Source organism: Bos grunniens, chromosome 14, assembly GCF_055505025.1.
Source record: "Bos grunniens cultivar Pamir isolate PY7600 chromosome 14, Bosgru_T2T1.0, whole genome shotgun sequence".
NCBI classification, from domain to species: Eukaryota; Metazoa; Chordata; class Mammalia; order Artiodactyla; family Bovidae; genus Bos; species Bos grunniens.
This window is the reverse complement of record NC_141178.1, coordinates 22,177,040-22,194,979: the sequence shown is the minus strand read 5'-3', so window position 1 is coordinate 22,194,979 and position 17,940 is coordinate 22,177,040. Positions and strand designations below refer to the sequence as shown.

Below are 17,940 nucleotides of genomic sequence, written 5' to 3'. Positions count from 1 at the left end.
CTCACATCCATCGAGTCAGTGATGCCATCCAGCCATCTCATCCTCTGTCGTCCCCTTCTCCTCCTGCCCCCAATCCCTCCCAGCATCAGGGTCTTTTCCAATGAGTCAACTCTTTGCATGAGGTGGCCAAAGTACTGGAGTTTCAGCTTTAGCATCATTCCTTCCAAACAAATCCCAGGGCTGATCTCCTTCAGAATGGACTGGTTGGATCTCCTTGCAGTCCAAGGGACTCTCAAGAGTCTTCTCCAACACCACAGTTCAAAAGCCTCAATTCTTCGGCGCTCAGCCTTCTTCACAGTCCAACTCTCACATCCATACATGACCACAGGAAAAACCATAGCCGAACTATGACTATGACTAGACGGACCTTTGTTGGCAAAGTAATGTTTATATGAGTTAATATAAATAACTTTTATATTAAAAGAAGTACCCAATAAAAGTTCATATAAATAAGCTTTTAAAAATAAATTAATAAAACTACCTTCAAGGTGTTTCCCTTCTAATGACCAAGACCAACACATACACCAGGATTCAGAGCCCAGAGTCTGAGTTGCACTGACTTTTGGTTGCAACACCATTCTTTGGGCGCAGGCCCGGCCCCGGGTTGGCTGGCGGGACTGTGGTTGGAGATGGATACGCCCCTTCTCCCCGCCCCACCCCGCCCCGCGGCCAAGTTGATAAACCTGGCCGCGGGGCCCTGGGGCTGTCCCCAGTCACCGAGGAGGAGCGCGCCCCTCGCCATGGCTGCGCGGTCGCTCCTCCTGATCCGCGGGGGGTGCGTCGTCAACGACGACTCCTCGCAGGAGGCCGACGTGCTGGTGGAGGACGGCGTGGTGCAGGCGGTGGGGCGCCACGTGCTGCCGCCCGGGGACGCGCCAGCCGGGCTGCGGGTCCTCGACGCCGCCGGCAAGCTGGTCCTGCCCGGCGGCATCGACACGCACACACACATGCAGTTCCCCTTCATGGGCTCGCGCTCCGTGGACGACTTCCATCTGGGCACCAAGGTACCCTCCCCCCCGCGCGCCCTTACACCCTGGATGTCCGCCCAGCTCTCGGCTGCCTCTCCGGCGGTCCCCGGACCCGGAGGAGCGCGCCGGGGCGACCCCGCAGGATGTCGGCCCCCAAGCTGAGCTCCCTTCTGGGTGGTCCTCCTCGGGGTGGGGTTGGGGGGAGGGCATCAGCTCAGCTTCGGCCGAGCCAGACACCCGTCTGATCCTCTCTTTGGATAATCTGACTCGTTTAAAGCAACCTATTCCCTCACCCTTGTTTCTCTACTCCTCTCCCCCGAACCCCTCCTTTTCGCTGGGTGTTCTGTGAAACTCCGAAATTCCTCCTTAATATCTTAGACTCTTTGTAGTCGACGCTCTCAGCCAAAACCAAATGAAAAATCCATTCACCCCGTAGTTACCGCCTTGACTCAAAAGTTAGCAGCGCACGGCAGGTGATGGTGATGAGCCCACGACATTCACAATTTTTACTGCCACCCGCCAGCCAGCAGAAAAAGTATTCATGCAAGGCCGACGAGGGTTTCCAAGAACGCTGTTGTAGAAACGGTCTCCCAGCGCTAGCTCTCCACCTGACCCCATCCCTTCTCCGACCTGCTTGCCTGGGGACATCAAATTCAGACCCTGATTCTTGGTGATTGAGCACCTGTGGCTTTCACAGCAGGGTCGAAGGATCAGATTATAGATCTCCCCAGGTGAGGGAGGCCTGGGTTTCTCTAGACACAAAGGCCTAAAGACTCAGCCTATGAAAATAACTAAAACGAAGAAAAAAAAAAAAAATCAGAAGATGAACAGGGCAGCTTACAGGAACCTGAAGTTAAAACTGCACGCAGCTACTTTGGCTGGAGCCTGACCTGCACCCTTCTCGGGGCTCCCGTTGGGGCTGTGGTGGGAGAGCTGGCTCCTTGGAAAATTCAAGTAGCGATATCCTGAAGGTCTGAGCTCTCTGTAGGGGTTCTTTCTCGTTGACCGTGCTGTGATGTGTATGAAGCAAATCCGGCCGTTAGTCCAAATACAGGCTGTGCAGTTTCAAAGCAGTTATGAGGATTTATCCATTACCCTACCGATTTCTAACAGCTTTACTCTCTCTACACCTCTCTTCCTCCACGTTCCCAATCCTCTATGATTGACCAAAATGTTTAAGAAAAAAAGAACTATCTGACCCAGGTCTGGGGCAGGCTGCTGACGCCAACATTTGCAAAGCTTCCTCCTAGTTACTAATTATCAGGACAATGGTCAAGGTCTTTTATAGGAAAGATCAGTATCTGTTAAAGAGTATTCACTTCTCTTTTGCTAAAATGTGAAATTTGCTAAACTTCAACAACTTTATGTTGACATGTAAAATACATTTTTTTCAGATATCCAAGCAATTCACGATTGTAGAAAGTTGGGGGAAAAAAATAGGAAAGTAGAAAGAGGAACAGTATTACCCAGAATCTCTCACTCAGTGACAATGTTTTGGTTTAATGTCTTTATGATTTTCATATGCTTTATTTTACATAACTGAGGTGGTGGTGTGCATGTGTGTATAAGTGCGTGTACCTGTATATAGAAATCATGCACCCTGTTGTATTCAGTTATCATACATGCACTTTCTGTTGTCACGGACTCACCATTCACTCGGTGCATTGCTGATGGCAGGGCATTTCATTGACACCTCCGTTTATCAAATAGGGAGCTGCTGTTGCTGTTCATCAGTCAGTCACCAGGCCCACTAGCATCATTCCCCTTCGTTATTTCCCTTTCTCTCATCCCAGATGAAGCAGCCAAGAAGGGTTAGGATGCTGTGGGAAAGGGACGTTCCTTCTCTCTCAAGATGATTGGTGCATGCCCAAAGATCCAGGGAGGTGGTTCGCAGTTTTCTACATGTTCTTGTCCATTCTGGGATTCCAGTTTGGAGAGGTTTACGATTCCATTACGGTAAAGAATCCGCCTGCAATGTGGGAGACCTGGGTTCGAAAGATCCCTTGAAGAAGGGAAAGGCTACCCACTCCAGTATTCTGGCCCAGAGAATGCCATGGACTGTATAGTCCATGGGGTCGCAAAGAGTCGGACATGACTGAGCGACTTGCACTTTCACTTCACTTCACACTTCCATACTTAGAAGACAGCTTTTTGTAGCATACTATTTAAAGAACTTACTGGTTGATTCTTTAGGTGTTTCTCACTTATAGAGTATAGTGAAGTCGCTCAATCATGTCCGACTCTTTGCGACCCCGTGGACTGTAGCCTACCAGGCTTCTCCGTCCATGGGATTCTCCAGGCAAGAATACTGGAGTGGGTTACCATTTCCTTCTCCAGGAGATCTTCCCGACCCAGGGATCAAACCCGGGTCTCCCACATTGGAGACAGACGCTTTAACCTCTGAGCCACCAGGGAAAAACATTAAAGGAAAACGTGTTTTTCATGAGCTTAGAATTGCAGCAGAAAATGATATGGTCAGAGATAAGGTCAAAGACTGAGCAAAGACTAAATGCATGTTGAACATTAAACAGTACTCACAAAAGGGCAAAGTTGCAAAAGTTTACTTTGAAATCGGTTGGTTGGATCCCAGGAGATACTCACCCTCCCACCCCCACTCCCTAAACAGATGAGACTTCATAACAGGGAACCAGACAGGTAAATAGAGATAAACATGAGCATTAAAGTATTGGCCTGAGTTCTGAAAGAAGGCCATTATGAAGTTATTTTGTCCTCTTTTCTAGAGTCTTCACGATAATTCCCAACGCAGGGTTGGTGGTTTTGGGTTTGGGGAAATAGGGACAAAGAAGTCTTTTGTAAATGCTGGTCATATTTTATACTAAACTTGAAAGACATGAGTACTGTTGAGCAGCCTTTGCTTCATCAATCTGTGCTATGTTTTAGGCACCTTGCTAAGCTGTGCTTTGTCTTCCAACAATCCCAGGTGCCACTGTCTACCCTTTGCAATTAACGAAGCTGAAATGTAAGTCACGTGGCCATGATTGCACACCTAGTAAGTGGCAGAGTGGTTCTTCAAATTCAGGACCGCCTGCTTTCAATACTAGGTTCTCATCCTTTCTGAAATGATGACTTTAAAAAAAAAATCTAAGGTTTAGATTCACCAAAGTGGCAGTAGGTAGATGAAAAACCTATATAAGTAAGGGGTATGTTACTGTGAGATGTCTTTTGTCAAAGACAGAGCAAAGTCAACCTTAAGATATACAGTAGCCTTTCACCTTCCCAGTGCTGCAGGCAGTTAAGGTTGTCAAAATAAATATACACTGCAGGGAGTGGGTTTGTAAGACATTTGTACCTGCATTTATAGCCACATCATCTCTAAGGGTACAGAAATGGGTACCTTAAGTACAGAAAGCCATAAAGTAAGAATGATATATCATGCTTTCAGGAGATGGGCCCCAAAAGGTTAGACCAAAGTGTGCTTCCTGCAAGCACCAGGCTGATCATTTATAATATCTGACAAACAGAAGGGATACTGTTTGTGGTGTTCTACGTATTGATCACTAGGTTGTGATGGAGCCAAATTTAAAAACTGAAATATAGGTCAACCAAAGGTTACATATGTTGGAAATCTAATTCATGTCAGAGGTAGGTTTAAAGCTTATAATTGATTTACTTAATTACAGGTAAAAGCCTTCCATCCGATATAACTAATGGTAATGGCATTCTGCTTTAAAGAAATCACATTTCATTTTGTTATTCTGTACTAGATATACAGTAGTCTTCCAATAATTTAATATTTGTTGTGAAAGACAATGGGATTCTTTATTCAAATGGGTATTGTAAATTAGATAAACTTGAAGGAATTATGACTGCTTTTACAACATCCTGTGATAAGAAAGTGAATTAAAAGAACTCAGTCAGTTTTCAAATATATATATATTTGTATTCAGACATAGACACAGCTTGGAGTGGGTGGACTCACATTAAAAACCTGGCAGCATCAGTGGCTGGCAAAAATATCATTTTTTTTTAATTGAGAGAATGCAGAATACCTTTTATGTGAAGGACAAAAAGTCCTCAAAATGATCAAGAGAGAAAATTATACTTTGCTCTGGAACTTTTTGGTAAAATGCCATGATGGTGATTACTTATAATAAGGGAGTGGAAGGTATATGATTAAGCACACATTTATGGTTGTATTTATAGAGCTTCCTCACCTTGTAGAAGAGCTGTGATTCAGAGAGTTTGGTTGCAAACCAAACCTCTTTTCTGTTGCCTCTCTTTTGGAGCTCCAGGATGGGTTTCAGAAGCTGTGCGGGCAAGTCAGTTCCTCTCTTGGTGTTGTCAATCCTTCCTTATCTGTAAAACAAAGCAATAATAGTGAGAACATCTTTGATTAAAAAAAAATTTTAAGTAATGAAAAATATATATTCATCATTCAGGAAAAGGCTGGAAATTATAGTTGCTTAATATATATGAGTTGAATGAAGAAACTGCTCTTTTAAAAAAAAATAAAAGGAAAATACAGAAGAGTATAAAGAAAAATATAGCTAGATCGCCTACAGTTTCAACATTTTCCTTTCAGATTTTTCTTTTCTGGGAGGGACAGATGAACTTTTTGCCTTGTACTAAATTATGCCTTTGAAATCAGCCTTATTCATGAAACCTTTCCCCAGGATCTTCACTGTTGTCAGAGAATATGATTTCTGTGTCCTGTTGTCTTGTCCAAGACTGAGTCCCAGATCTTTCTCTCTGGTCTTATATCTCTTCTGCATCAGGCTTCCATTTCTGCCCGTCTGAATATGTCCCATAAGCGCCTCAGACTTCAAGTCCTCAAATTTATCCTTCTCTTCTAGTGCTTGCCCCATTTTTCTTCCTGTCTTTCCCCTACTGTTAACAACTCCACTCTCACCTTGTTCGTGTTGGACATTTTGGTGGTATCCAGCTTTTTTTGGCTTGTGTATAACAATGTAACGTAATTCATTGCTCAGATGCTTGATAATTGACGTGGAAATCACCCCACAGGGTGAAATGCCTGGGCAGCATTGGATCCATCTTAAAAGAGTCTAACACAGACATCCAGATTGCCTTTCAGTTTATGCCCCAGTCCCCACCCACCTCTGCAGCAGTACCTCCTAATTCCCGTTTCACTGCATCCTAGCTAATTGTGGATGTTGACTTTTAAAAAATTGATGCTAATTTAATAGGAAAAGCATAGAATTTCTTACTGTTTTTAAACAAGCATTTCTTTAATTGCTGGTAGCAATGGCACCCCACTCCAGTACTCTTGCCTGGAAAATTCATGGACAGAGGAGCCTGGTAGGCTGCAGTCCATGGGGTTGCTAAGAGTTGGGAACGACTGAGCGACTTCACTTTCACTTTTCACTTTCATGCATTGGAGAAGGAAATGGCAACCCACTCCAGTGTTCTTGCCTGGAGAATCCCAGGGACGGCGAAGCCTGGTGGGCTGCCGTCTCTGGGGTCGCACAGAGTCCGACATGACTGAAGCGACTTAGCAGCAGCAGCAGCAAGGATGAGCTTTGAACATTCTTGTATTAATAGCTTCCATGTTCCAGCTGTAAAAGTGTGTAATTCTATGATTTCCATCAATGGCTATTTACTGATTACACATTTAATCTTTGTACTAATCAGAAAACAAAAATAAAACCATCTCAAAGATTAATTTGAAGCCATTCAGTATGAAGTAGGGCTTTGGCTCTATTGAGGGTGTTGTGTGTTAGGAAGCCTTTCACTGAATTTTATAGACTCTGGGACTTGCCTTCTTTCAGTTTTCATATTTGTGTTTTGCATGCTTTTCACTTCCACTTGTTTTCTCCTTCATTTATCTGGACCTCATATCTTCAGGCTCTGACAGAGGTAGTCAGGAATCATGGTTTCCTTGATACTGCTATCAGGAAGGAAAAGTTTTCCTCTAACCACTTATGTTTAGTTTGGTGGGTAGCTCAGTCAGTAAAGAATCTGCCAGCAGTACAGGAGACCCAAGTTTGATCCCTGGGTTGGAACGATCCCCTGGAGAAGGAAACCAAGGCAAACCACTCCAGTATTCCTGCCTGGAAAATCCCACGGACAGTGGAGCCTGGTGGGCTGCAGTCCATGGAATCACAAGAGTCAGACATGACTTAGTGACTAAAACCACCCTCTCAAAATAAACTGACAAAAGATAGATTTGAAAGAGAAAAGATAGATTTTTAAAATTCATGTACATTCAGGCCAAGTTCACAGAAAAATGTGATTCAAGAAGGCAAGTTAGAATTAGGGGCTTCCATATCACTTTGGGGCTTCCCCATGGCTTAGTGGTAAAGAATCCATCTGCCAGTGCAGGAGACACAGGAGATGCAGTTTCGATCCCTGGGTCGGAAAGACCACCGGGAGGAGGAAGTGGCAACCCACTCGTATTCCAGCCTGAAAACCTCCATGGACAGAGGAGCATGGCCTGCTAGAGTCCAAAAGGTCACAAAGAGTCAGAAATGACTGAGCACAGGCACGCCTATCACCTTAACATGGGAAGGGCACCTATGAGAAAACAAATGGCTTTTAGGAGAGACCGACAGGCTCTTAGGAGAATAGATGGAGATACGATATTTCATGACAAGATCTATTTAGTGTGGTGCAAGCTTCTAGTCTCAGGTAGTAAGAGTCATCTTCCTGGAAGGGGATTTATGACAATTCAATTCTTTTTTGAAAGGCTCTGCTTTCAGGCAGATAAAGGAGTTCAGGGAGAAAAAAAAAGGCATCTATTCTCAGATGCCTTCAGCTCAAAATGATTTTTATGCCACAATGGCATATTCTGGACCTCATCACTGCCATTTAATATGGAATAACCTTAAGTGATGGATTTTTAAAGTTCATAATTAGGTTCCATGAATTCAGGCAACAAATAGTTCTTGGAAACCCCCTAAGTGCCAGGCATTATGGTTGGGGTTATAGAGATGAAACCGTGATCTTTGTTCTCAATGGCAGACAGACTGGAGGTATATGGAGCTCTAATTTTTCCTGGCTTTGGTAATAAATTATATGCAGTGAACTTTTGGATGTGTAGGCTTAACTTGAATTTTGTGTGACTGTTTTTGAGTGAACACTTGCAATCTGGCATTTCCCTTGTGCTTAGTAACCAGTCATAATTGCTGACATCACTGGGCTACATTTCTGATAAGTGAGCTTCAGCACCTGCCCAGAGCCTTCCCCTCAACACTGCTTTGTCCTCTTCTTTTCAGATGTCAAGTAGCAATCGAGGAAGGACACCTCACTTTTTCTGTTACATTTCATTGCCTCCAATAGAGAAATTGTGTTACAGTGATAGTAGTCATGAGTTCTGAGTCCTGAGGATCTGTTTACCCATAAATACTTAAAATAAAATGAAGCAAATCATAATCTTAAAAAAAAAACAAACAGGAAATTATTGGAGGCATAGATATAAAAATAGACTGTAATTCTGTTTTGTTAAAAGTCCTATTTAACACTGATTAAGTAACTCAGCAGTGGCCACAGGACTGGAAAAGGTCAGTTTTCATTCCAATCCCAAAGAAAGACAATGCCAAAGAATGCTCAAACTACCACACAATTGCACTCATCTCACACGCTGGTAAAGTAATGCTCAAAATTCTCCGAGCCAGGCTTCAGCAATATGTGAACCATGAACTTCCTGATGTTCAAGCTGGATTTAGAAAAGGCAGAGGAACCAGAGATCAAATTGCCAACATCTGCTGCATCATGGAAAAAGCAAGAGAGTTCCAGAAAGGCATCTATTTCTGCTTTATTGACTATGCCAAAGCCTTTGACTGTGTGGATCACAATAAACTGTGGAAAATTCTGAAAGAGATGGGAATACCAGACCACCCAATCTGCCTCTTGATAAATTTGTATGCAGGTCAGGAAGCAACAGTTAGAACTGGACATGGAACAACAGACTGGTTCCAAATAGGAAAAGGAGTTCGTCAAGGCTGTATATTGTCACCCTGCTTATTTAACTTATATGCAGAGTACATCATGAGAAACGCTGGACTGGAAGAAACACAAGCTGGAATCAAGATTGCCGGGAGAAATATCAATCACCTCAGATATGCAGATGACACCACCCTTATGGCAGAAAGTGAAGAGGAACTCAAAAGCCTCTTGATGAAAGTGAAAGTGGAGAGTGAAAAAGTTGGCTTAAAGCTCAACATTCAGAAAACGAAGATCATGGCATCTGGTCTGGTCACTTCATGGGAAATAGATGGGGAAACAGTGGAAACAGTGTCAGACTTTATTTTTCTGGGCTTCAAAATCACTACAGATGGTGACTGCAGCCATGAAATTAAAAAACGCTTACTCCTTGGAAGAAAGGTTATGACCAACCTAGATAGCATATTCAAAAGCAGAGACATTACTTTGCCAACAAAGGTCCGTCTAGTCAAGGCTTTGGTTTTTCCTGTGGTCATGTATGGATGTGAGAGTTGGACTGTGAAGAAGGCTGAGCACCAAAGAATTGATGCTTTTGAACTGTGGTGTTGGAGAAGACTCTTGAGAGTCCCTTGGACTGCAAGGAGATCCAACCAGTCCATTCTGAAGGAGATCAGCCCTGGGATTTCTTTGGAAGGAATGATGCTAAAGCTGAAACTCCAGTACTTTGGCCACCTGATGTGAAGAGTTGACTCATTGGAAAAGACTCTGATGCTGGGAGGGATTGGGGGCAAGAGGAGAAGGGGACGACAGAGGATGAGATGGCTGGATGGCATCACTGACTCGATGGATGTGAGTCTGAGTGAACTCCGGGAGTTGGTGATGGACAGGGAGGCCTGGTGTGCTTCGATTCATGGGGTCGCAGAGTCGGACACGACTGAGCGACTGATCTGATCTGATCTGAAGTAATAGGCTTGGGACAAAACTGAGCATTCAGCTTTCAAATGTGCTTAGAGTCTACATTCCATGTTAACATTTCATAGAAGGATCTTGAAAACAACCCAGCCAGGGCTAGCAATTTTTTTGAGAAATGGAATTGTGCATGAATATGCAATCTGCACAGCTTTCCCACTTTGCTATTGGAGAAGTGAATCATCCTAATTATTCTACCTCATAATTTCTGGGAGAAATTCATTGGTCTCTCTTCCTTTCTCCCTTAAACATTTAAAGAATATTTATGTACTATAACAGGCATGAGGCATATTGTGATGAAACTACATCAACTAAATTAAAAAAATCTCTGGAGGATGGGATAAAAGTTCCCTAAAGCAGACCAGTAGGCAGCCAGGGCTAAGATCATGGAACTGGGGACTTCCCTGACAATCCAGTGGTTAAGACTTCATCTTTCAATGCAGGGGATGCAGGTTTGATCCCTAATCAGGGAGCTGAGATTCCACATGCCTCACAGTCAAAAACCCAAAACATAAAACAGAAGCAATATTGTAACAAATTCAGTAAAGACTTTAAAAATGGTCCACATTAAAAAAAAAAAATTCTTAAGAAAAAAAGTCACTGGATTAGAGAAGGGACAAGGAGAAAAGAATGTGGGTGACTTGACTCTCTGATATGGAAAGGAACTCAGATCATGCAGAGCTTTATGAAGCTGTGTGATAACTGTTTTCCTTCATCCTAACAGTACAGGGAAGTCAATAAAAGATGGAAAGTGGCTAGCGTGACTGGGGACAAGGTGACAGTACACAAACTAACTGCTCTGGTCTGGTCAAGAGATGCAGGTAGCACTCTGAGCAGGGCTGGAAGTATGGTGACTCAGGGTGTATGTCGGGGAGGGGATATGTTTGCTGACGGATTGGACTTGGTGATACCAGGGAAGAAGAGAGGTAGACATCAAGGGTGCCTCTTGAGTCTGTGGTTTGCCCAGTTGGATGGGTGATGGTGTGATTAATATTTCACACTTGGGGAGGCAAGGAGTATGGCAAGGTACTGTGGGACATTTCTTTTAAAGTATTTTATTTATTTTAAATTTCATTTATTTATGTTTTATTTTTGGCCTTGCTAGATCTTCATTGCTTCGTTCGGGCTTTCTCTAGTTGTGGTGTGTGGGTTCTCACTATGGTGGCTTCTCTAATTGTGGAGCACCAGCTCTAGAGTGCATGGGCTCTGTTGCCCCTCAGCATGAGGGATCTTCCAGGACCAGGGATCAAACCCATGTAACCGGTACTGGCAGGTGGACTCCCACCCACTGGACCATCAGGGAAGTCCCTGTGGAGGACATCTTTTTACAAAGCTGGTTATGCTTCTGAAGTTAGAATATAAACTGGAATCATGAAATTTGCTTTCCTAAGTCTTAGTGACTATGAGAAAGTTGAAAATTCAGCCAAGTGTTTTTCTCCCTAAGGCTCAAATGTCCTGTTGGATTTCTTTTTGATTCATTTGGGTTGAGCAAGTCCTGTAATAAATTTTAACGAAACAAAGTCACTTATTCCAAGATGAGCTTAGAAATGAAAATTCAGCAGGCCCATAAAAGAAAACACTTGAGATGCTTTCAATAATTATTTATAGTCTAATACAGTCTTAAGTAAAATCTTGTGTTATGTAATATTATAACCCTACTGTTGGTTAGAGTTTATCCCAATTTATGTTCGGTCACAGAAAGGAGATCAAACCAGTCAATCCTAAAGGAAATCAACCCTGAATATTCATTGGAAGGACTGATGCTGAAGCTGAAGCTCCAATACTTTGGCTAGCTAATGTGAATAGCCAACTCTTTGGAAAAGACCCTGATGCTGGGAAAAACTGAATGCAAAAGGAGAATAGAGAGGCAGAGGATGAGATAGGTAGTATCGCTAACTCAATGAGATAGTATCACTAACTCAATGGACATGAATCTGAGCAAACTCCGGGAGGTGGTGAAGGACAGAGGAGTCTGGTGTGCTGCAGTCCATGGGGTCTCAAAGCGTCAGACACGACTTAGAGACTGAACAATAAGGTTTACACATAAGACAGCAAGTACGTGCTCTTCTCTCCCTAAGAGCAGGTTTTAGACAAATTAGAAGGTTTTCAAGGGAGAACAGCCAAAGTAATGAGGAGCTGAAAGAACTGATTTATGAGCCAAGATTAGAAGAGGTAAATGCATTTTGTTTGGCTAACTGACAAATAAAGGTGAAGTCAATCATCAGTAAGTACAAAGGAAACAATTAGGTTTTGTATGAAAATATGAAAGGAATTTTCTCTTTCCTGGTTTTCCCTCCCCTAAACTCTCTTTATTCTTCAAATGTTGATTCTGGCGAACATGTTGTGAAATGAATGTAAAGCAACTGATGTTAAAAGTAATTCAGTGAATACTGACAATCTACAAAGTGAGCTAGGAATGCAATGTTCTGATGAGTTGATTTGCTGGATAAAGTTAATTATCCTGTGAATAGTAGCTGTGTGGAAGCAAAAAGCATCAAGATAGAGCTTTTCCTTGTAACTCTTTCAGGAGCACATTATTTCAGTGACATTTCTCAAAATGATGAACATGACATGAGCTTAATAAAATTTCATTTCCTTTGTGAATTTACAATTCATAGTTCAATAAGATTTGTTTTGTTTTGGTATGGTCTTGGGTTTCCTAAATGGTTGATTTATTTTACCAACCTGTGCATTTCTCCAAGTAAAGACTCACTGATGCACTGGGACAATAGGCTGGAAACCGTCACACTGAATTGAAGACTGGGTAAGGGGACAAGGCCTGCATGGGGTTGAGGCACAGAGTAGGCAGAAGGTAAGACCTCCTGGACAAAGCTGCAGCCTCCTCCGTGTTCCCAATGAGAATTGCCAACTGTGTGACCCTGGAGAGCCATTTGACATCTCTGAGCCTCAGTATCCTCAACTGTAAAATAAGAAAAGCAATTTCTATCTCTCAGGACTGTAGCAAGGCATCATTCAATGAGTTAATGTACATAAGATGCTTAACACACAGAGAACAAGATGGCGGAGGAGTAGGTGGACGTGGAGTACATCTCTCTCCACGGATACATCAGGGATATGCCTTCAGACACAGAAGTGCATGCAGAACACCAGCTGAGAGGAGGCAGGAGTACCTGACCAGCGGAAAAGAAGATATAGGACCACACAAAACTCAGTAGGACGAAGGAACTGGGGGGGAAACAGGAGTATTAGCAGGACTGGACCTGCCCTCGGCGGGTGGGGGAACTGAAGCAGGGGTCCTATCCCCACAGCAGGGCAACTGTCTGAGTCAGAGGAGAAACATTTAAGGCTGAGAGTGAAATAGCTGATCTGTGGCAGCCTAAATGGAATGAGAATCAGACGGCTCCTGCCACAGCCATACATACCCCAGACAGGAACACTGGTCTCCCAGAAGGTGCAGCAGCTAGGAGCTGGAGGGATTGTGGAGCAATCCCAGGGTGAGGGCTGCTGTGAACTGCAGAGAGACAGGTTGAGGAGATGTGAGGGAGGAGACTGTGGTGGAAATTGCCAGTGGAGGAAAGCCAGGCAGCCATGGAAGCAAGGTGATACTGCTGAGTCATGCATCAGGGGTGGAGCCACCACCATAGCCTCTCTCTTCTCACAGGCCAGCATCAGCAGCTGAACAATAGGGAGGCTGGCCCATCACATGCCTGACACACTGAGCTACAGAGAAGGACCCCACCCAGGATGCCCCTTTAAGTGCCTTAAGAGCCGATCTACAGAGTAGGACCCCAGCCAGGGAGGGGCCCTGTATGTGCCTGATATGCCAAACAACAGAGAAGGACCCCAGACCAGTTCAATTCAGTTCAGTTGCTCAGTTGTGTCCAACTCTTTGCGACCCCATGAACTGCAGCACGCCAGGCTTCCCTGTCCATCACCAACTCCCAGAACTTGCTCAAACTCATGTCCATTGAGTGAGTGATGTCATCCAACCATCTCATCTTCTCTTGTCCCCTTCTACTCCCACCTTCAATCTTTCCCGGCATCAGGGTCTTTCCTAGTGAGTCAGTTCTTCGAATCAGGTGGCCAAAGTATTGGAGCTTCAGCTTCAGCATCAGTCCTTCCAATGAATATTCAGGGTTGATTTCCTTTAGGATAGACTGGTTGGATCTCCTTGCAGTCCAAGGGACTCTCAAGAGTCTTCTCCAACACCGCAGTTCACCAGCATCAATTCTTTGGCGCTCAGCCTTCTTTATAGTCCAACTCTCACATCCATACATGACTACTGGAAAAACCATAGCTTTGACTAGATGGACCTTTGTTGGCAAAGTCATGTCTCTGCTTTTTAATATGCTATCTAGGTTGATCATAGCTTTCCTTCCAAGGAGCAAGCATCTTTTAATTTCATGGCTGCAGTCACCACCTGCAGTGATTTTGGAGCCCCAAAAAATAAAGTCTTTCACGGTTTCCATTGATTTCCCCATCTATTTGCCATGAACTGATGGGACCAGATGCCATGATCTTAGTTTTCTAAATGTTGAGTTTTAAGCCAGCTTTATCACTTTCCTCTTTCACTTTCATCAAGAGGCTCTTTAGTTCTTCTTTGCTTTCTGCCATAAGGGTGGTGTCATCTGCATATCTGAGGTTATTGATATTTCTCCTGGCAATTTTAATTCCAGCTTGTGCTTCATCCAGCATGGCATTTCTCATGATGTACTCTGCATATAAGTTAAATAAGCAAGGTGACAATATACAGCCTTGATGTACTCCTTTCCTGATTTGGAACCAGTCTGTTGTTCCATGTCCAGTTCTAACTATTGCTTCTTGACCTGCACACAGATTTCTCAAGAGGCAGATCAGGTGGTCTGGTATTCCCATCTCTTGAAGAATTTTCCGAAGTTTGTTTTGATCCACACAGTCAAAGGCTTTGGCATAGTCAATAAGGCGGAAGTAGGTGGTTTTCTGGAACTCTCTTGCTTTTTTGATAATCCAACAGATGCTGGCAATTTGATCTCTGGTTCCTCTGCCTTTTCTAAATCCAGCTTGAACATCTGTAAGTTCACGGTTCATGTACTGTTGAAGCATGGCTTGGAGAATTTTGAGCATTACTTTACTAGCGTGTGAGATGAGTGCAATTGTGTGGTAGTTTGACCATTCTTTGGCATTGCCTTTCTTTGGGATTGGAATGAAAACTGACCTTTTCCAGTCCTGTGGCCAGTGCTGAGTTTTCCAAATTTGCTGGCATATTGAGTGCAGCACTTTCACAGCATCATCTTTTAGGATTTGAAATAGCTCAACTGGAATTCCATCACCTCCTCTAGCTTTGTTCGTGGTGAAGTTTCCTAAGGCCCACTTGACTTTGCGTTCCAGGATGTCTGGCTCTGGGTGGGTGATCACACCATCATGGTTATCTGGGTCATGAAGATCTTTTTTGTACAGTTCTTCTGTGTATTCTTGCCACCTCTTCTTAATATCTTCTGCTTTTGTTAGGTCCATACCATTTCTGTCCTTTATTGTGCCCATCTTTGCATGAAATGTTCCCTTGGAATCTCTAATTTTCTTGAAGAGATCTCTAGTCTTTCCCATTCTCTTGTTTTCCTCTATTTCTTTGCATTGGTCACTGAGGAAGGCTTTCTTATCTCTCCTTGTTACTCTTTGAACTCTGCATTCAAATGGGTATATCTTTCCTTTTCTCCTTTGCCTTTAGCTTCTTTTCTTTTCTCAGTAAGACCTCTTCAGACCACCATTTTGCCTTTTTGCATTTCTTTTTATTGGAAATGGTCTTGATCACTGCCTCCTGTACAATGTCATGAACTTCCAGTCATAGTTCTTCAGACACTATCTGTCAAATCTAACCCTTTGAATCTATTTCTCACTTCCATTGTATAATCATAAGGGATTTGATTTAAGTCATACCTGAGTAGTCTGGTAGTTTTCCCTACTTTTTTCAATTTAAGTCTGAATTTTGCAATAAGGAGTTCTTCATCTGAGCCACAGTCAGCTCCCGGTCTTGTTTTTGCTGACTGTATAGAGCTTCTCCATCTTTGGCTGCAAAGAATATAATCAGTCTGATTTTGGTGTTGACCATCTGGTGATGTCCATGTGTATAGTGTTCTCGTTTTGTTGGAAGAAGGTGTTTGCTATGACCAGTGCATTCTCTGGCAAAACTGTGTTAGCCTTTGCCCTGCTTAATTTTGTACTCCAAGGCCAAATTTGCCTGTTACTCGAGGTATCTCTTGACTTTCTACTTTTGCATTCCAGTCCCCTATGATGAAAAAGACACCTTTATTGCGTGTTAATTCTAAAAAGTCTTGTAGGTCTTCATAGAACCATTTGATTTCAGCTTCTTCAGCACTCCCCAGGAAAGAGAGCCCTCTAAGTGCCCTCTAAGTGAACAGGTGGAGCTACAGAGAAAAACTGACCAAAGAGGCCTGATCGCCAACTACAAGAGGCTTGAAAAAAGACTCTGATAGGGCCATAACTCCTGCGGCAGAGGCAGTCTCTGTCCCTACACACTTCATGCCGCCAGGGTCCCTGCAAGCCAAGTAGCTGCACCATCTTAACGCTCAACTGTCACTGGGGCAGAGCTGCCACTGGCAAAAAATAAGTCTTGCGTCTATGCTCACAGGGTCACTTCAGTCGTGTCTGACTCTGTGACCCTGTAGACTGTGGCCTGCCAGGATTCTCTGTCAGAGAGGGGGGTCTCCAGGCAAGAATACTGGAGCATATTGGCCAGTACTGGTTGCCATTCCCTTCTAGAGCACTATATTTCCTGCTGTGCTAGCCACCAACCCCCTCAGTGCCTGTTGCTGCCAGAACCCCTGTGACACAAGCAGCTGCACCACCTCCACACCTTGCCCTCATAGGGGCAAACCCAAGCCCTCCAGGGCAGCCTCAGGAGCTAAACCCCAGGGGACGACCCACATGTAGAGGTGGAAATAGAACCTCAATTGAAACCCAGAGGTAGAAATAAAACCACAATTGAAACCCAGGGGCAGTGTGTCTAAGGAAAAAGATCTAAAATCTTCCCACCAGCTATACAAGCTGCAAATTAAGTCCACATGATCAACTAAGCAGACTCTGTGTCTGTGGAATATATAAAAGGCCATTGAGAGCTCCCACAAAAGAAAATGCACTAACGCTGATAGCTGTGGACATTGGAGGCAAGAACACACAGAAGTAGAACCAGATTAGAATCTGTCCCACAGCAGATCCAGAGATCAGCACAATGTTGGAGGACATCCTAGGGAGAGATCAAGCCCTGAGCATTTGGAGTTGGAACACTGACTCCCAAGACCCTAGACTAGCAAAAGACTATCCGTCGTGAATATCAAATAGTGGGAGCTGACACAAAGGAAACCACTTGAATACAAGACCTGGCATCACCCAACCATGAGTAGCACCCTGTGCAGGATGCCTCATCTAAACAACAAACAAAACAAAGATACAATCCCAATCATCAGCAGACAGGATTACCACCTCACTCAGCCTTGCCCATCAGAGGAAAAACAAACAAAAAAACAAAAACTCAGCACAAATCTTATCCTATACAAAGCTCACACAAACCACAGACTGGCTGAATGGATACAAAAACAAGACCCATATATATGCTGTCTACAAGAAACCCACTTCAGACCTCAAGACATATATAGACTGAAAGTGAGAGGATGGAAAAATATATTCTATGCAAATGGGAAGCAAAAGAAAGCTGGACTAGCAATTCTCATATCAGACAAAATAGACCTTAAAACAAAGAAGATTACAAGAGATAAGGAAGGACACTACATAATGATCAAGGGATCAATCCAAGAGGAAGACGTAACAATTGTAAATATCTATGCACCCAACAGGAGAAGGCAATGGTACTCCAGTACTCTTGCCTGGAAAATCCCATGGACGGCGGAGCCTGGTTGGCTGCAGTCCATGGGGTCGCTAAGAGTCAGACTCGACTGAGCGACTTCACTTTCACTTTTCACTTTCATGCATTGGAGAAGGAAATGGCAACCCACTCCAGTGTTCTTGCCTGGAGAATCCCAGGGACGGGGGAGCCTGGTGGGCTGCCGTCTCTGGGGTTGCACAGAGTTGGACACGACTGAAGCGACTTAGCAGCAGCAGCATGCACCCAATGTAGGAACACCTCCGTACATAAGACAAACACTAACAGGCATAAAAGGAGAAACTGACA

General features: G+C 43.8%; 1 protein-coding gene across 1 annotated transcript in view; it reads left to right on the top strand.

Moving 5' to 3' along the window:
- Positions 1–705: 705 nt before the first annotated feature.
- Positions 706–17,940, top strand: part of DPYS (dihydropyrimidinase) — a 97,311-nt gene continuing 80,076 nt past the window's right edge. The window contains exon 1 of the mRNA XM_086335338.1: positions 706–1,004. Within this exon, the coding sequence (XP_086191464.1) occupies positions 741–1,004 (264 nt within the window). The 5' untranslated portion in view covers positions 706–740. The remainder of the gene's footprint in view (positions 1,005–17,940) is intronic.